Source organism: Elaeis guineensis, chromosome 16 (assembly GCF_000442705.2).
Source record: "Elaeis guineensis isolate ETL-2024a chromosome 16, EG11, whole genome shotgun sequence".
Classification (NCBI taxonomy): domain Eukaryota; kingdom Viridiplantae; phylum Streptophyta; class Magnoliopsida; order Arecales; family Arecaceae; genus Elaeis; species Elaeis guineensis.
This window is the reverse complement of record NC_026008.2, coordinates 40,539,843-40,558,648: the sequence shown is the minus strand read 5'-3', so window position 1 is coordinate 40,558,648 and position 18,806 is coordinate 40,539,843. Positions and strand designations below refer to the sequence as shown.

Here is an 18,806-nt window from a genome sequence, read left to right as displayed (position 1 = left end):
TTTAATTAATTTATTTTTTAAATATCTTTAAATTAAAAAATATTAAAAAATTAAAAATTATGAAAAATAAATTTGATCTTAGATTCATGTAGAATTCTATCATGAATGCTATATATATTTTTCGAATGAAGTGGGCATGTACAAAATACTAATTTTTTAATTTCATTCAAATTTAGGCCAAGACCACATCAAAACTTTGATAAACGGACATCAAATATATGTTGAAAGTAGCTTATAAGCCCCTAAACAATATTGATTTGATAGATAATTTTTGAATTGTTTAAAATAAATTTTTATTTCAAAAATATATTTTTAATTTAAAAATAATATGTTTAATGAAAATTAATGATTTTGGTGCCATTTTGTGTAGATCTATAATATATAATGAAATCATACCAAAATAAAAAATTTTGGCATGATTTTTTTTAATGTTTTCAATTCTTATGGATTTTAAAGTTGTTTTTTTAAAAAAAGAGGGAGGAAGAGGAGAAATGGAAGATGATATAAGCTTGCATACCTCTAATTGATGAGTTCTTGTTTTGCTTGTCATTTGCATTGTAGATAAGGGAAGAAAATGGATTTTGACGGTGAAAGAGGAGGAAGAGAAGTCTCTGAGTTCTCTTCCTATTCCTTAACATCATTTAACAACCCCACCTCGCCGATGTAGCACCACTAAAAAACGAAAAAAAGGGGGAACGGGGCCAAACTGACTCTCTTCCTGTTCCTTAACTTCATTTAAACCCCCCTCGACACTGTAGCACCACTGAAAACAAAAAAAAGGGGGGATAGGGCCAAACCAATTCAGAGCGGTCTGGGTCCTATTTCGAAAATCAGGGCTGAACCATCCTGATTCTGCATCGGTTCGGCTTAGTATGGGCCGAACTGGATGGTTCGATCCGATTCGGCAAACCATGCTCAAATGTCTCAGTGCCTTCCTCTTTTTGTCTCAGTGTCTTCCTCTTTTTTCTGTATTGTTATTAGCCCTATTACATAAGAATGTCAATTGGCTTTCAAGCCTTAAATCCTTGATGATAGACACTCCAAAAATGTTATTAATAATTTTTTTGATGTAGTGACATGGAAATGTATATTCTTGTTTTTGTTATACAGACATGGATACTCTGTCTGATATTGGTTAAGCCCATTTTGGAAGAATTTTCTTTGTAGCAGTATCGGGAGCGCAAAACTTAGTTATTATTAGTACATATTTTAGTGCCGGTGGTTGAGCTTTTTAGAGTCCTAATAATTTATATAGTGCATACAAGCTAACATTATTCCGTGTTGATTAAATGTAGCCATAGTGGATAGTCTATGTTTGTAGTCTAAGGTAGTTGTTTGACTGCAAATTAAAACCATATATATGAAACACCATTCAAGATAAATTACCTTGCCAAGAAACATTAATAGAGCGAAAAATAGAACAACTTATTCCTTGAGTTGAAGCACATGATCATGTCAAATTCTTTTAAGCAGTAAATGGATAACATAAGTATTTAGTTATTAAGAAAGTACAGCAAAGAACATGCAAAGTTGCTTAAATTATGAATATTGATTAGAAAATAATACTGTAGCTATTTTTTTTTTCCAGATTCAGAGCATTACTTTAGAATGCTATAATAATTCCTTTTCAAATAATATGGAAATCTCTATAGTGTGATTTTTTTGCTATGCCAAATCAGACTTCCCATGCATGCATTCTTTTTTCATATTGTGCCTGTTTTATATTATAAATGATCAAATTTAGCATGTGTGGCATTGTATTCATGAAGTTGCATGCATTTCTGGATCTGGTCCTTGAGTGATCTAAGTGTAAAATTTCTTATCACTAAGAAGTTCTACCAAATGTGTGGAATTATATAGAATTTGCACTCCTAAATCTAGGATTATGATATGCACGTAATTAACTCGTATATTAAATTCAAAGAGATCTAAAATTGGTTCTTAATCATTCTATTTTGATATAGGGATTTCTTTATTTCCTTCCCCCGACTCTACTATCTATAGTTGTCCCCTTGCTTCTCATATCTCCAAAACTTCTAGGCATGTATCCCCTCCATATAGTCTAATTTGTTGTTTAAAACCAAACAAATGTAAACAGCATTTCAGTTCCCTTCCACCACATGTTGCAACACTTTGTGCATCTTCATCTCATCTTCTTTGGTTGACTATTGTCATATCTTGGTCTTTGAACAATTGTGTTAATGACTCGAAGAGTTTATGTTAATCACAATTATGATGGCAGTACGAGACAAAAACCCTCTAAGATTAGGAATAAATTACACTTGCACCCAATAGTTTGAAAAACCTACACTAAACCCCTTGAGATTTATCTTTATCCAACACTTGAATTTATAACAGAACATTAGTCAAACGTTAACCTTCAATGAGACCCAAATGCCACGTCAAAGAAAAAAGGACCAAAATAACCTTAAGTGGCATAGTGGCCAACCAAGGATATCAAAAAACATGTCTCCTCTGCACTCAAGGGAAATTTTGTCTTTTAACATGTGGTAAATGTTTTCACTAACACTGTTAATTTAACTAGTGGTGTGTTCGGTTTGCGACTGGAATTGGAATCAGAATCGGAATTAGACTGGCCATATCCCATGAAGCATTTGTTTCGTGACTGGAATTGGAATGAATGATTCCCCTTGTTGTTATTTGGTTCATTTAAAGATAGGAATCGAAAACAACCCAAACTTTCATTTTTATTGTTGAACTAAAAGTCATTAAAAATTGTTTATTGTCATCTATTTTAAATATATTTATCTTTTTTGATTTTAAAAATATATATCAATGGATTTGAAATTGAACACAATTTATTAATTCGGATCATCTAACTCATAAGCCAATGGGCTAGTTTGGTTGCCATGTCATATTACAGAAGGCTTTTCATGGTCCATATAATGGATATGTTCCAGAGAGCCCTCTATAGAAATCGCATGAGTCTGCTGCAAATGGATAAAAATCATAATCATATGTTTGCCTTTTTAGTTCGTTTCTTTACCTTGGACCTTGCTATTATCCACCATGCAGTAGAAGTTAAGAAGTCATGATCATCTAAGGTGAGTATTTAGCACCTCAATATATATGTATATATATATATATATATATATATATATATATATGTATATATATATATATATATATATATATATATATATATATATATAATTATAAAAGGAGCAATCCCATTTTGTAGGTGATTTTGGTTTTTATTAGTCATTATTTGACTACTATTTTGTCAGGAATAATAACTAACATTTGCGCTATTTTTATATAGTAAATATTTTGATTTTATCACCTCTCTTTTCATCTGCTTCTCTTTCCCATCCGGCAACAAGCTCCATCCCGATCGGGCGATCTACGTCGGCTCGCCACCAGCGTCGACCGATAGAGAGGACCACTCGGGTTCATCCGGTCAAATCACTCATCTCATTGTAGAACACATGGCAACATGCCAACCACTGACCTGGTTGTCGGTGAGCAGACTTGAGCATGGGTCGAGCAGCCCACCTGGCCCGATAGTCCTGGCTCGTGATTTGGGCGGCCTTGGACATGGAGAATTCACATGAGACTCGGCCCGATCCGAGGCTTGAGGGGCCCGCTTACTTTTTTGGTCGGGCATGGGAATCTATGCAGATAATTTGCCCGGCCCGATCTGGCCTGACAAATAAGTGGAGGTTTAGAAACTCTTCATAGACTTGTTCAGATAAACTTATTGTTTTTGATTTATAGAGCTATAATGTGGTGTTAGTGGTGTACTTCATGGTCTTTATCTTTTTGCACACAATTGTCAGTCTTGCTCTTTGAATTTGGATTTTTGTTAATTGCACAAAAATTGCTCATGTTTTCCTTTGTTTACCCGTATGATTTTTCGCATAGGATCTTTACTGTTTGAGAGAAAAAAATAGGTAGGCCTCTTGAGGGGGCTTGGGCAGCCCGTCCATCATCTAACGTTAGGCTTGGACAACAAAGATAAGCTCGATGGTCGAGCCAGGCTAGGCCTACGTTAAGAAAAAAGCCGCTAATATCTTAGCAAGGCCTGGCCAGAGCCCGCCCATGGCTCAAGCCTATCGGTGAGACCGCAGAGGCACACCATGCAGTCCTTCACCACTGATGGCAAGGCCTCGTAGATGGAGTGGGTAGTGGAGGCAATGACGACGAGACTGGCAAGGTTGGATCCGGTGGCGGGGAAGAGGGGGTTGTTGGCGGCGACGGAGGAGTGGAGGTAAAGGAGGTCGAGGAGTGGAGGAGGCAAAGGAGGAGGGAGTGGAGGTAGGCAATCAATTTGGTGGCCGTCACGACGAGGAGGATTGGTGTGGAGGTGCGGTAGCCCAAATTAGCTAATATAAACTTGAAATGGTGGAATGAGTTTTCAATCCTTAGGAGGGAGCCGAGAATGGATTTTGAGGGGATTGGGCCATTCCCATTTTGTCCTAGCATCAGACTCCCGCCAACCAAATGGTTGGAATGGGAGTCACCTATTCCCATTCCAGCCTGACTCCCCCCAACCAAACATCCCCTAGGTGTAAATGTAGGTTTTACAAACTATTAGGTGTAGATATGATAAACATAAGTGTCTAGTTTTTTTTTTTTTTTTAAAATTCTATTTTCTTATGTTGTGCATGTTAAGCTCCATTTCAGTTGGGTGGATTAACAATTTAACATATTAATTTTAGTTTTTTCTTTTTCTTGTGGATGGTCATATTTATTCCCCAAAAACATTATTCTATATGTTTTTCTCTCAATAATGAACAAATTATCTATAATTGTATTAAGTTTTTCATCTTGCACCATTTATGAAACTATGAAAGTATTCCATAATTTTGATATAAGAGTTGATGTTAGTTGAAATAGTTTGTTTGACATGCTTGTTGGTACATGTCACCTAGTATACTAAACTTCAAGAATTTTGGTAAGGTACGGTGTTTAAGGGCACAGTCTAAATATTTGGCAATTCTGGTCATGCTGCTTGTCATAGAACTGATTTGGAGGCATTTATAGGGCAAGTTTTATGTCTAAAAACATGGTGATTCTTCGAGATCTTAGACAATAAACAAGTAGCTTCATTTCAAGTAATGATATTCTTTTATAAAACATCTTCTTCTCTTAGATTAATCAATAATAACAGATGAATCTTTTTGATGCATAGTGATATGCTGTTGGGTTAAAAGATTAACACTGAGATGACCTATTAAAAATAGCATGCAGATTGTAGAAGTTCATAAGTACATTCATAAATCATAAGATGACAGTTGGTGATTGGAAGAGACATTAGCATTAATATTGACCTAAATTATTGTGTGGACACATCTGATCTTTTAAGAAAAATGTGTAAATGTATGTAATGCATACGAAAAGGGAATCAGTCTTAATGCTTGAAATTTTTAATATATGAACAGATCATCTTAAGGTATTTGAAGTATCATTAGAATCCACTGGAAATAACATGAACATGTCGGATAAAAGTTCAGATGAACAGATGGCATAGCTTTAATGTTATATGTTTAAAATTTATGGGCACTTTTGCTATGTTCCAACTGAATTTTGCATATCATATGGTGCCATGTTAATTATCCGCTTTAGATGATTTGGCCAGTAATTCGTTATTTCAACTGATCTAACCTTCAATTCTATGTGCACTAGTTATGCAGCGAAGCAGTTTTTTATGTAGCTATAAGTGTTTCAATGTGTTTTCACTTGTTATTACTCTGAATGAATCCAGATTCGCACTTTAGGAATGTTAAGATCCCGTTTTCAATCACTGCCTGGTGCTTTTAATGCTCGCTTGGTCCCGGTGGAAAAGTCCGAAACAGGCAAAAAGAAGGGTTTTCGGGCAACCCTATCCACTAAATATGCTGAGGTTTGACTGTTTCCTCACCTGGCTGTCATGTGACCATGTCAACTCTGACTTCTATTATTGTTATCCATATCAATTATCCAATAAATTCATAGTTTTTGTTGAGATATCTTTTACTGCTAATTGTTCCAGGCGCCAGCTAGCAATAAAGAGAAGGAGGCAGCAAGATTTGCTCAAATGTGGAACAAAATTATCACCAGTTTCTGGGAAGAAGATCTTATAAGCAAAAAGTATAGTTGACATTGCCGGTCATTTTGTTGTATTTTGTATATTCAAGCATATGGGTAAGTTGCTATTACCACTGAAATACAGGGAGATGGACTTGCTGCTTGTTCCATACTGGGCAGATCGTGATTTGGACCTTATACAGTGGCCTCCGTTCTTACTTGCTAGCAAGGTCCTCATTTTCCCCCTCCCCCTCACCCTTCTTTCTCTTAGCCTTTTGATTTAGTGCTGAAACTTACTTGAAATTTAGATCCCAATAGCACTGGACATGGCCAAAGATAGCAATGGAAAAGATCATGAGCTGCAGAAGAGAATTGAGTCAGATAATTATATGTTCTGTGCTGTTCGAGAGTGCTATGCATCATTTAAAAATATCATCAAATATTTGGTCGACGGTCGTCGTGAAAAAGAGTAAGCTATTAGTTTTGCATATGATTTAATATGTAATTCTTATCACAAGTAGTAAGCATGCCTGGTTATCGTTATTTTGCACTTGTTCCTTGGGCTAAGCTATTTCTTTTCAAAGTCACATGCCTTTATCTCATTACTATGCATATCAGGGTTATAGATCATCTTTTTGCACAAGTTGATCAACATATAGAAAAGGGCACTCTGCTAACTGAGCTAAATTTGAGCGCTCTCCCGAGCCTGTACGACAAATTTATTGACTTGATTAAGAAACTGGTATGCATTTTTATTCTAAAATCTTGATGTTTCAGCTGCTATGTACTATTTATCAGTGGGTTCATTTTTTTACATGATCTATTGTCGCAGATGGAAAACAAAGAAGAAGACGGAGGCGACGTTGTCATTCTTTTCCAAGACATGCTTGAGGTGGTAACAAGGGATATAATGGATGAACTACCTTCTGGGTAAGAAATTTGGATGTATTTTTTTGCTGTAAGATCATGATATCTGTGTCTGATATGATCACTTGGATATGGTAGAATAATGAGACTAAATCAATTTTCTTCTCCTTGATATTGGTCTGGCATCCCAATTTGTTGTGGTACAACAATTTTGCTTAATAAATGTGATGCTCTATTTTCCACTTTTAGATGTAAAAGCTTTAGCTATTTCTTCTACTGTTTCTGATCCATCCTGTTGACTTCTTAGTTTAGTGCCGATTCTCATCGATCAAACTATCCTCTTAAACCATCCTTATTTAGTGTCATTGTAAATTCCATTCCCGAAAAACCAAATGATCTCTGAATCAAATGAATCCAGTCTCACTTTTGGTGCCCATTTTTTCAGCTCTCCCCCCCACTCGCTGCATGATAAGCATTGTGGCTGTAAGCGAGCGAAGCCATGATTAGTACTATAGTGTTCTAGGGCTATCCTCTTGTATACCAGGTTGATGCATCATTATGCCCGCATAGTTGGCTCTATCCGCGAGCCTCTCTCTTGCACACATATAGACATGTATGCATAAAGGAGTGCAAGGACTCGTGGAAAGGCATCAGAAACAGTGCATGCTTGCTGGACTCCAGGCTTTCCTATTTTATGTGCCAGGAATATTTCTTACTTTGATATGTGTACATTGTCTTGCTGTCAAGCTTGCAGACAGATTAGTTATTTGCTGTATAATATATATCTATTGGAAATCTAGGTTGTTACATTTCAATCAATTTTGGCATAGCAGATCTAATATTGCTTATGGAAAATAAACCATCTGGTCCCATTGTAATGATCACTTTTTATGACAGCCTTGTAGATTCTGCCCATGGAGGGTCATATAAAATGCACGAGGGAATAACACCACTGGACGAGCTGGTGGCTCAGTTATTTGCAGAAACTGGAGCTATTAAATTTCCTTTACCAGAATCAGCAGCTTGGACTGAAAAGGTGTATTTTCTGTTTTCTATGGTGAAGTGAATGCATGTATACATCTATTGGTGTAGGTGTGCATGTGTAATTTTTTTGTCTGTGGATGTGTTTGTGCATATAAATGTGTAATTGTGTTTCTGTGCACAGGCATTTTTATTTTTTGTGTGTGTGTGGCGCGCATGCGCTTTTGTTCATGCCTGGGAATGCAGGCTGAAGAGTGCTGGATGTAGGTCGGGTTTTTTTTTTTGTCTTCCTGATTCCTCCAAAATAAATGTTTGTTCATGTTTCAATGGTTCCAGATCAAAAGACTTCATCTGTTGCTCACGGTAAAGGAATCTGCAATGGATGTGCCAACCAACCTGGATGCTAGAAGGCGGATATCTTTCTTTGCTAATTCTCTGTTTATGAATATGCCCAATGCACCCAAAGTCCGTAACATGTTATCATTCTCGTAAGTCTCTCGGACAGTTCTCTAAAATTATGTATCCATTCATCTTTGTTTTGGTTGGCTATTTGGCACTATATGGTGTTCGGATTTTTTTTTATCTTTTTGTGACTAAATTGCACTCTCAGTTTATTTAAACTGTTCGTTCTCCTTAGCCTTCATCCTATCTAATATTGGTGGCCGATTGCTAGTTGGCCCGATTAACTTAAAGTTATGTATATTGGATTCTCCTTAGCAATTATGCTTCTAGTTTTTGCTCCAGTCTATATCCATGGAACTTGGATATTGGTAATCTCGATGACTCTAGAGAGTAATAGTATGCTGTGAAGTTTAACTGCTAATAACTAGCTGATATTAAGTACCACTGTGAACTATGAAGATTGTGACTATATGTCGTTGTCTCATTTCTTGGTAGTTATTTTATTTTTCTTTGATTTCATTGCCATGAGAGTGTCTGGTTGAACATTATAATCTTTTGATCTGTATATGCAGTTTTCAGGAGCTGCAGGTATTGAGCACTGTTGTTTTTTTCATTGAAAATTTACTCAAGTTATTTCTAATTTATTCAGTATTGCATCTTTTATTACTACATTTTTCTGCTAAGATCTTTGACTACCACACTTTGTTGCTTTGCAATAAAAGTTGCATCTGCTTTAGTTAAATTTAGTGGAACCACATGTTTACTGGTTTCATACTCTTTGTAACTGTTGGCTTTATATACAAGTAACTTGAATTTTTAATGCCTTTTCTGGCTTGATTATTGTCATTTTATGTCTTCAAGGTAATTTTATGTGGATTTCTTGCTTGTGGCAAATAACTGGCATGATGCTTATGCTGCAGTATCTTGACTCCCTACTATACAGAGGATGTTCTTTTCTCTGTACAAAATCTTGAGCAGCAAAATGAAGATGGGGTTTCCATTCTATTCTACTTGCAAAAAATCTATCCAGGTTTTTTTGTGCTTTTTGTTGTTTGAGATGTCTTAGTTATATAATTTTATAGGTTGTCTTTTTTTCTGTGGCTTTGCTATAGCAGTTTGAAATTTATCTTGCTAAATGCATTTCTTAGATGAATGGACCAATTTCCTTGAGAGAGTAGGATGCCAGACAGAAGAACAACTTCATCAGAATGAGGAATTGGAAGAGCAACTCCGTCTTTGGGCATCATATAGAGGACAGACTTTGACCAGAACTGGTATTGTATTTGGTGCTTAGAATGGGATTTCATGGTCCTTTTCATCTCCAAATTAAATGCAAGACATTGTTCATGGACCAGTTATATTAATCACATAACTTTTTAGTTACTTCTTTCTAGCACTTATTATTGGATTGTGTCAATTTCCAGTCAGAGGTATGATGTATTATCGAAAAGCTTTGGAACTTCAGGCTTTCCTTGACATGGCCAAAGATGGAGGTACCTTAGTAATTTGGACGCCATTGTCGACATGAATTACTTAATAATAATAATAATATAACTTGCACCTCCTTTTAGTGACTTGTTCTAAAAATCTTGCTTGGTACTACTCCCTTTCAGATCTAATGGAAGGATACAAAGCAGTTGAATTATCATCTGAGGAACACTCAAAAATTGGAAGATCTTTGTGGGCACAATGCCAAGCTGTAGCTGACATGAAATTTACATACGTGGTTTCCTGCCAGCAATATGGTATTCAGAAACGTGCTGGTGATCCTCGTGCACAGGATATACTAAAACTCATGACAACGTATGCCTGATTAACTCTTCAATCCTGCATTTTAAAACTGACTTGGAGTACCATATTGCAAGAACAAAGATCAATTTCTGCCCCTTTCTTTCTGTAGTACATGACGTCTGTTGTGTAGGGGTTTATTTGAGCATGTTGGCATAATTTATTTTGCAGGTATCCATCCCTTCGTGTTGCTTATATTGATGAGGTTGAAGAGACTAGAGAAGATAGATCCAAGAAGATAGAAAAGGTTTATTATTCTGCATTAGTGAAGGCTGCTTTAGCTAAGGCTGATGATTCTACTGAACCAGTACAAAATCTCGACGAGGTGAAGTGTTTTAGAACTTGCAATAGACAATTTGTTGTTCTCTTTGTTTGGCAGAATCATCAAAGGAAAGGAATGATTTATGATTTTGGCATAGGAGCATTCTTAGGATTCATGTCATGGTTTATAGTTCTGGAGAAGGTTTCTTAGTGTGATAAAACAAAAATTCAAATTTTATTAAGGAGAAAAATTACCTATGACCGATAACATGAACACGTTGCTTGCAGAATTTTCAATCCTAACATGTTCCTGCTAAACCTGCTACTGTGCATTGGTTTGGATGTTTGATACGTAGTAGATGCTAGATGTGCAACAGTATATGATGAACTGCTATAGAACATTCTCTTCCATATATACCTTTGTGCAACAGTATATGATGAGCTGCGATGGAACATTCTCTTCCATATATACCTTAATGATTATACTGTGACTTTCATTTTATGTAAAGAGAATTTGATGGACACCTTAGGCAACTCTTTAATTTCTTAGAGGATCCATGGGTAACTAAAATTTTGAATGGCAGGGTATTACATCCCTTTCTATACTTGATTGAACTATTTGCTTTGATATGTAATTTCAGCATTATAACTTTGTCTGTGTTCCAGATTGTGGCATTGAAAAAAAAATGTTTTTTTTGATCTTGGATATTCTTGTCACAGGTAATCTATCGGATAAAGCTCCCTGGTCCTGCCATTTTGGGCGAAGGAAAGCCAGAAAATCAAAATCATGCTATTATTTTTACACGTGGTGAAGGTTTACAGACCATAGACATGAACCAGGTAAGGGGCTCTTGCATCTTTCTGTCACTTAGTTGATTATTATAAGCCCTTTGCTTTAATCATTGATGACTCTAGGAACATTACATGGAGGAGGCCTTAAAAATGAGAAATTTGCTCCAAGAATTTTTGAAAAAGCACGATGGTGTAAGGTATCCATCAATACTCGGAGTTAGGGAGCATATATTTACTGGAAGGTGGGTTTCCTGATTTATAGTTCATTCTTTTTAAAAGGTACTTGCTGAAGCAGTCTAGTTAGTTTAAAATGATATTAACTTAGTGTCATCTGATAACCTGTGCAGTGTTTCTTCTCTTGCATGGTTTATGTCAAATCAGGAGACCAGTTTTGTGACTATTGGACAGCGTATACTTGCTAACCCTTTAAGGTGAGTCTCCAATAAGTGTAACTTGGTTGCAGGTAAAAGATGCTATATTCAAGAAAAATGTCAGTTATCATCTCTACCATGATGTAATATGATGTCAGTGATAATCATTAGTAGTAGAGGTAGCATCAAGCAGCAGTAGCAAATGTTGTAGTATATGTATTGTGCTATGTGGCTTTTACTCTATAAGATATTTTAGTGGGTATTAATTGATATTTTCTTCCCCCATAAGAAAATGCAAGGTACGATTCTTTTATATGAGCTGAACAAATAGCTGTTTGTCTGAAGCTTACAGTTAATCTGGTTTTGTGAAGAACAATGATCCATAAAAATATGACCTATCCTCACACTGATGGCACGTAAAAAGTCTAGTTTTCTTGTCCTAAAAAGTCTAATAGTCATATGCTGATAAGGTATTGTGAAATATAACTTTTCACTTACCTTTTTTCCCCTTCATTTGTGGCATTTCTTCTGCATGACCTCTCTCTCTCTCACATACACTCCACCAACCCCCCCCCAACACACACATGGGACAGCAGTTTGTAGGCATCTCCAGTAAGCATTTCTGCCACCATGCTTGTGCCATCAGCTTGCTTATCAAATTTCTTTGTTGCATATTTATACCATCCCATTCAGTTGCACCACCTTATCTTCAGTTGATGCAATACTATGTCTTGCAATCACTATTTTTGAAAAATATTGTACCTTCTTACATGCTCTTTATATTGTCACAATTGTTTAGTTAATTGAAATGTCTGTAGACTTTTTGATTCACATGGCATGGCTTTGACATGCTGCCATTAGGGCTTAAACGGGTTAGTGGCATCTTCAGACAAAAATGTCATACCATAGTATAACTGACCAAGAAATATGTAATTTATTACTTCTTTTTTTGTAGTCCATGCCATCTCATCTCGATACTTATGCATTTGAATATTCTTCTCCTTCCCCTTGTTATGTGTTAAAATGGTGCTGGATATTTATGAGAGAAGGGTGGGTCTCAACCTTGCTATGGTAGCATGAGTTTTTAACGAATATAATCTATATAAGGAAGTTGACAATTGCCTTGCCAATGTCACTTTGTATTCAAGTTTCCTTTTAACTGTTGTATGTATCTTTGTTTTCTTCTTTTTCTAATTGTGTGGTAAGGGTGAGTGAGACCAATAACTTGAGATTCTTCTGTGCACAAGATGGTACTTTGGCACTAGCGGATCCACCATGCAAGCTTGAACCCAACCTCTTCCAGCCAAGGATTCACGTATAATGCTGTTACTGGTCCATGCCAACCATATAATACCATGTCAGTGAGGGACCTGTATGCGTAAGCCCCTAGGGTTTTTTTACTGTACTGGTATGTGGTAGTCGGTGTCACATTTGCTGTGCCAGCACCAACTACCATACCATGCATTGATACAAGATGGCACATAGCCTTACTGTACCGTAATGGCATCCAACTGGTTTAGGTACCAGTATCGAGAACTTGTACTTTGATCCTACCCTATTATAAGAATGCACAGACCTAGATCTCATTGATAATCACCTGGACCCTATGGATTTTTCGTTTAGGCATTCCTGAATTATCTACCTGTAATTTTGTTTCTTTTCCTTTCTTGCCAAGATGTAGGGTGTGCATGTCTTTTTGCACTATATGTCAATGTACTGTCAAATCTCCATGTTTTTCTTGGAAGAAACAGCAAGAAGATATCTCAAAATACTTCACTTTATGAGCCCAATTATGTCTCCTTACATTAGGAAGTGAACTCAACTATATATGAAGTTGCAATGCATGTTCATAGGCGTCAACTGTGCTATTCAAATTGGACTCTCTAGGTTCTTCTACGTGCTTGGGAAGTGTCTTTATGCAACTACTACCTCTAGTGACACTCTATCTACGTATTTGACTGTTCACTATCTGTGAATCTTGATTCCAACCTTTGACTTCTTGACTCGTTAACCTTGTGATGCAGGATGCCATTTAGGACGTCCTATATAAGAATCAAGTTTAGCATCCAAGAAAAATAAGTGAAGATCAGGTGAAAATATGGAGAATAGCTTAAGAAAATGGAAACCTATGGGTTGCTGTGTTGAAATTGCTGGTTATGGCTAAAACTACCAATCAAAGCCAACTGAAACCAAGTTCTAACAGTCTTTGTTGGCTTGTCTTGTTGCTAAATTCAACCAATGGCTTGCATCATTCATCATTGTCTATGACAACCAAAATGTCTTAAAACAAAATTTTAAATGTTTTAGGTATTTATTGTCCTACTTATCATATGGTTGTTAAACGAATGGTTGATAACATGATATATGATTTCCTATGATCCATGGTTAGGTTATTGGGATCTGTCTGAGCCTCTATGCATTGAAATATGTAAAACACAATAGATGCATGAATGCTGTATACTGCCAGTTTGGATAGTCCATGAGGTTTTTCGATGGAAGGCATTATGTTATTTTCATTTTACGAACACCAAATCCATGGAAAAAAACATACACATGTTTCATTTACCATACATTCACACATGCACACACGCATGACACAAATTTTTACTTATTAAACCCAAGTTTCTATACCTTTTCTTTTAATGTACACCCAAGAAATTTTTCTGAATCTCTTCCTTCCCAGGGTTCGATTTCATTATGGTCATCCAGATGTCTTTGATAGACTTTTCCACTTAACCAGGGGTGGTGTAAGCAAAGCATCCAAGATCATCAATCTGAGCGAGGATATATTTGCAGGCATGTAACTTTTCATAAGTTTCTCTTTTTTGCTAGTTCTTGGAATTTTTTGTCATGTCATTGGGTTGTCCGCCAGGTTTCAATTCGACACTTCGTGAAGGCAATGTCACACATCACGAATATATGCAAGTTGGTAAGGGGAGAGATGTGGGTCTTAACCAGATCTCACTTTTTGAGGCAAAGATAGCAAATGGGAATGGGGAGCAGACATTGAGTCGTGATATCTACAGGCTTGGGCATCGATTTGATTTCTTTAGAATGTTGTCATGTTACTATACCACTGTGGGTTTCTACGTCAGTAATTTGGTATGACAAGCAAGCTTCTCCCCTCAATCTGTGATGGATCTTATTAACCCATGCCATCAATTTGAACTTTGTGTACTGTTTTTTGTTTATCAGGTGACAGTCCTAACAGTATACGTATTTCTCTATGGTCGCTTATATCTTGTTCTTAGTGGGCTTGATGAAGCGCTGGCCACCGGGAAGAAGTTCATACATAACGAACCTCTCCAAGTTGCTCTTGCTTCCCAGTCTTTTGTGCAACTTGGTATCCTGATGGCTCTTCCTATGATGATGGAAATTGGTCTAGAAAGAGGATTCCGCAAGGCACTTAGTGATTTTGTTCTGATGCAGTTACAATTGGCTTCTGTCTTCTTTACATTTTCTCTTGGGACCAAGACACACTACTATGGAAGGACTCTGCTCCATGGAGGTGCAGAATATAGAGGCACTGGTCGTGGTTTTGTGGTCTTCCATGCCAAATTTGCTGACAACTATAGGTTTTATTCTCGCAGTCATTTTGTCAAGGGCATTGAATTGATGATTCTGCTTATTATTTATGAAATCTTTGGTCAATCGTACAGAGGTGCGGTTGCATACATCTTTATAACTGTTTCAATGTGGTTTATGGTGGGCACGTGGCTTTTTGCCCCTTTCCTTTTCAATCCTTCAGGCTTTGAGTGGCAAAAGATTGTTGATGACTGGACTGACTGGAATAAGTGGATTAATAACCGTGGGGGGATTGGTGTGCCAGCAGAGAAAAGCTGGGAATCTTGGTGGGAAAAAGAACAAGAACATCTTAAGTATACAGGGAAGCGTGGGACTATTCTCGAGATAGTACTTGCATTGCGCTTTTTTATATACCAATACGGGCTTGTCTATCACTTGCATATAACCAAACATACCCAAAGCGTGCTGGTATTTCTTTCAATTACTCGAAAATATGCTGATGCAGTTTTTGTTAGACTTGCATTGACCATTGCCTTTAACATGGAAGTATCTTTTTTTGCTTCCAGGTTTATGGTGTTTCATGGCTTGTGATCTTGGTCATATTGCTTGTCATGAAGGTATGTAAACATTCCTCGAGTTCCCAGCACAATTCATTTATAGGGATAAATGTTCTTATAAATCTGCTTATCCTGCAGAAATAAGTATTTATTGTGTTTGATTCAGTTCTAGTTTGATTTTCCAATAACCAGGTGCTTGGGTCTTTTCGAGTATCAATGACTGACTTCTTAACTCTGCCAATTGTCACTGAAATGGGTGTCATAGTCCATGAGATTCCTGCTGCTACAGAATCTAGGGAGGATCAGATGTATGCAGCCTTATCTTCACATGTGGAGAGGCTGTTTCCTTGTTTTAAACCCATGATTCCCAGATCATAGTGGAGCAATCTTACTGTTGCACCAAAGCCCTCCCTCTCTACCAATATTATTTAGAAATAGTTAATGATATTGAACATAACTTTTTGACTCAACTTCTTAGAAGTATAGTCAACAAAAATGGCCTGGCTTGCAATCTATCTAAATTGGTGAACTGAAAAAGGCTTGGGTGAAATAATTTTTGGTGACTGGGCTCCTTCACCATTTCATTTTGTTTGTCTGTCTGGATTGTTGAATTGAACAAGGCCTGACTGGATATTTTGGTGAGAAAGCTCTCTTTCCAACCAAAAAAGCTTTTTGTGACTTGATCTAACTTGATGGCAATTTTGCTGCATTAATTCTGAAGTGATGGATGAGTTTGGGGATTTTCCACTCTTGTTTTCTCTAGTCCTACACCCAACAAATATATTGCATGATCGCCTATGCTCCAATGGGTAGAAATGATCCTGAAAGTTGGACAAAGTTAAACCAATTTTTATGTTTTGTTTTTAAGATACAGTCACTGAGGTTTAATTCACCATAAACAATTATCATTTTTGTTCATATTAGCACTTGATAATTTGGCTCACCATCTCTTGTGCCCCCTTTTTTTGGTTCTTTTATTTTTTCTCAGACGGTATCCATGGGAAGGCGGAGATTCAGTGCAGACTTTCAGCTTGTTTTCCGGCTGATAAAGGGACTTATCTTTGTAACTTTTGTTTCTATTCTGATCATATTAATAGTCATCCCGCACATGACACTGCTAGACATTTTTGTTTGCTTCCTTGCGTTCATGCCAACTGGATGGGGACTGCTTCTGGTTAGTGAATTTATTGAGCTGACACCCATTTCAATATGAATTACGTTTTAGTTGCTGTTTGCTTCTGGCTTAAGCCTTGTTACATTTAAGTTTGTCCATGGCTGTCTTCAGATTGCACAAGCTTGCAGGCCTCTTGTTCAACATATTGGGTTATGGGGATCGGTCAAGGCACTTGCACGAGGTTACGAAATTATCATGGGCCTTCTTTTGTTTACCCCAATTGCAGTCTTAGCTTGGTTCCCTTTTGTATCTGAGTTCCAAACAAGAATGTTATTCAATCAAGCCTTCAGCAGAGGTTTGCAGATTTCTCGTATTCTTGGTGGCCAGAGGAAAGATCGTTCATCTCGCAACAAGGACTAGATCAGCCTTCGCATTGGAACTCAGTGCTGTGGAGACTATCCGCCTTCAACCCTTTCTATTCGTCATTATGATCATCAAGATGTTGCTTTGGTATATTCTGATAATTTGTCAATCTAAATGTCATTTTAGATGTAAGTTGTGTATTGTGTATGGTTATTGAGATGATCCAAAGTCTCTGGATAGAATGGTCTCTGCCTATTTCAATTCTGATATATTCTCCAGATTTTTTTATTTTTTGATTTTGGTCAAGGGTGTATAATATGAATATTTATTCTGTCTGCAATCCTATTTGGTGTAGTTCAGCCACCTGACTGGCACTCATGCAGCAGTAGTTTACCTTCAATTATGAATGCTTTGGTCTACTGCAGCTTCGTGATCCCATAGTTCATTCAATTGGCCGCTTTGTGTACAGTTATAATTTATTTTGCAAATGCTATTATTAAGTTGGTGATAGATGCAGTCGGGATGTCTGTTGTATGTATGTATGTCTTAATTATCTTTGTATGTCTTGCTGAGTATGAGTAGCGAGTTCATCCATAATTAGCATAAAAAAATGCAACAATTTCAGCTGTCGGTGTGCCATATGCGTGTTTTCGATTGTTTCAGTTATTACTTTTGTATGTCTTATCATAAATTTATCAAATTATTATATTTGGTGCCCTATCATGAACTTTTTAAGCTAATGAAAGCTGTATTTATATTTTCTCCTTTTTTTTATGTTTGCATTAATTATTTAAATAAAAAGGTAATGTGTATATCTAAATTGATTATCTGAAATGGTTATTATTTCTGTGATCTAGGTTTATTGTTCTTTTCTGCAATTTCATAGGGTAGTATAAAAGTTTAACTTTTTAATGATTCTACTGACTTTGCACATCATTATTCCTATAGATAGGTATTATTAGTGCTTCCAGTTTTGTTCAATAAATTAATGAACTAATTTAATCCAATATTTGTTTGTTTTTAAAATATTATTTGTTATTTTAATGGTTTTAATTTTTTAAAGTTTGTATTTTTTTGAGACTTTATCTAGATTTAACGTGGATTATTTTAGCATCATAGGGTGGGGTGTGATCTAGAAGCGCAATGGGTCAAATTATGTGTTAAATTTTTGGAAATCATAATTTTATCATACAATGGCTAGTTGGGATGATTTTTTTAAGATTTTATAGCTTTTTTGAGATTTATGATGTAGAGTTGACACTTAAAAGAGGCTAAAGTGAGAAGAATTTCATCATAGGAGATCAGAAATAAGCTAGATAACCAAAAAAGAATTATTTTTATTGGACTTATTTTCTAATTTGAAAAGAATTAAATAGTGTAATAGAAAAACAAAGTTGATGTCAGAGTTAATGTTTATTTCATGTTGGATTTTAATTTTTTTTATATTTATTTGTATTAGTTATGTTTATTTTTGAAAAGTTAGTTCTATTCAAATTAGAAAAGAAATTGGATCTAAAGTGTGAAAGGGTGGATTTTACTATTATAAATAGAGAATATATATATCTTAATATTTGAGCAAGCAATTCATCAATTAAAAAAAAAAATCTAAATTTTATTTGAGCCAATTTTTCTATCTTTTCTGGATTGATGTAAAGGATCTTCTATGGAACAGGTTTTTGAGGTGGAACATAGCTTTGAATTGCAGTCGTGTTGCGTTATGAATTTATGATGCATTGAAACGAAGTTTTAAAGGCA

General features: G+C 36.1%; 1 protein-coding gene across 1 annotated transcript in view; it reads left to right on the top strand.

Moving 5' to 3' along the window:
- The window catches only part of LOC105058875 (callose synthase 3), a 60,714-nt gene extending 43,300 nt beyond the window's left edge, over window positions 1-17,414 (top strand). The window contains exons 22-43 of the mRNA XM_010941934.4: window positions 5,729-5,866; window positions 5,996-6,093; window positions 6,176-6,260; window positions 6,339-6,499; window positions 6,649-6,772; window positions 6,863-6,960; window positions 7,795-7,933; window positions 8,215-8,366; window positions 9,201-9,310; window positions 9,429-9,554; window positions 9,705-9,773; window positions 9,894-10,083; window positions 10,240-10,393; window positions 11,050-11,169; window positions 11,245-11,363; window positions 11,469-11,552; window positions 14,176-14,288; window positions 14,365-14,594; window positions 14,688-15,485; window positions 15,584-15,634; window positions 16,563-16,748; window positions 16,860-17,414. Coding sequence (XP_010940236.1) covers window positions 5,729-5,866; window positions 5,996-6,093; window positions 6,176-6,260; window positions 6,339-6,499; window positions 6,649-6,772; window positions 6,863-6,960; window positions 7,795-7,933; window positions 8,215-8,366; window positions 9,201-9,310; window positions 9,429-9,554; window positions 9,705-9,773; window positions 9,894-10,083; window positions 10,240-10,393; window positions 11,050-11,169; window positions 11,245-11,363; window positions 11,469-11,552; window positions 14,176-14,288; window positions 14,365-14,594; window positions 14,688-15,485; window positions 15,584-15,634; window positions 16,563-16,748; window positions 16,860-17,108 — 3,594 coding nt within the window. The 3' untranslated portion in view covers window positions 17,109-17,414. The remainder of the gene's footprint in view (window positions 1-5,728; window positions 5,867-5,995; window positions 6,094-6,175; window positions 6,261-6,338; window positions 6,500-6,648; window positions 6,773-6,862; window positions 6,961-7,794; window positions 7,934-8,214; window positions 8,367-9,200; window positions 9,311-9,428; window positions 9,555-9,704; window positions 9,774-9,893; window positions 10,084-10,239; window positions 10,394-11,049; window positions 11,170-11,244; window positions 11,364-11,468; window positions 11,553-14,175; window positions 14,289-14,364; window positions 14,595-14,687; window positions 15,486-15,583; window positions 15,635-16,562; window positions 16,749-16,859) is intronic.
- The last annotated feature ends 1,392 nt before the right edge of the window (window positions 17,415-18,806 follow it).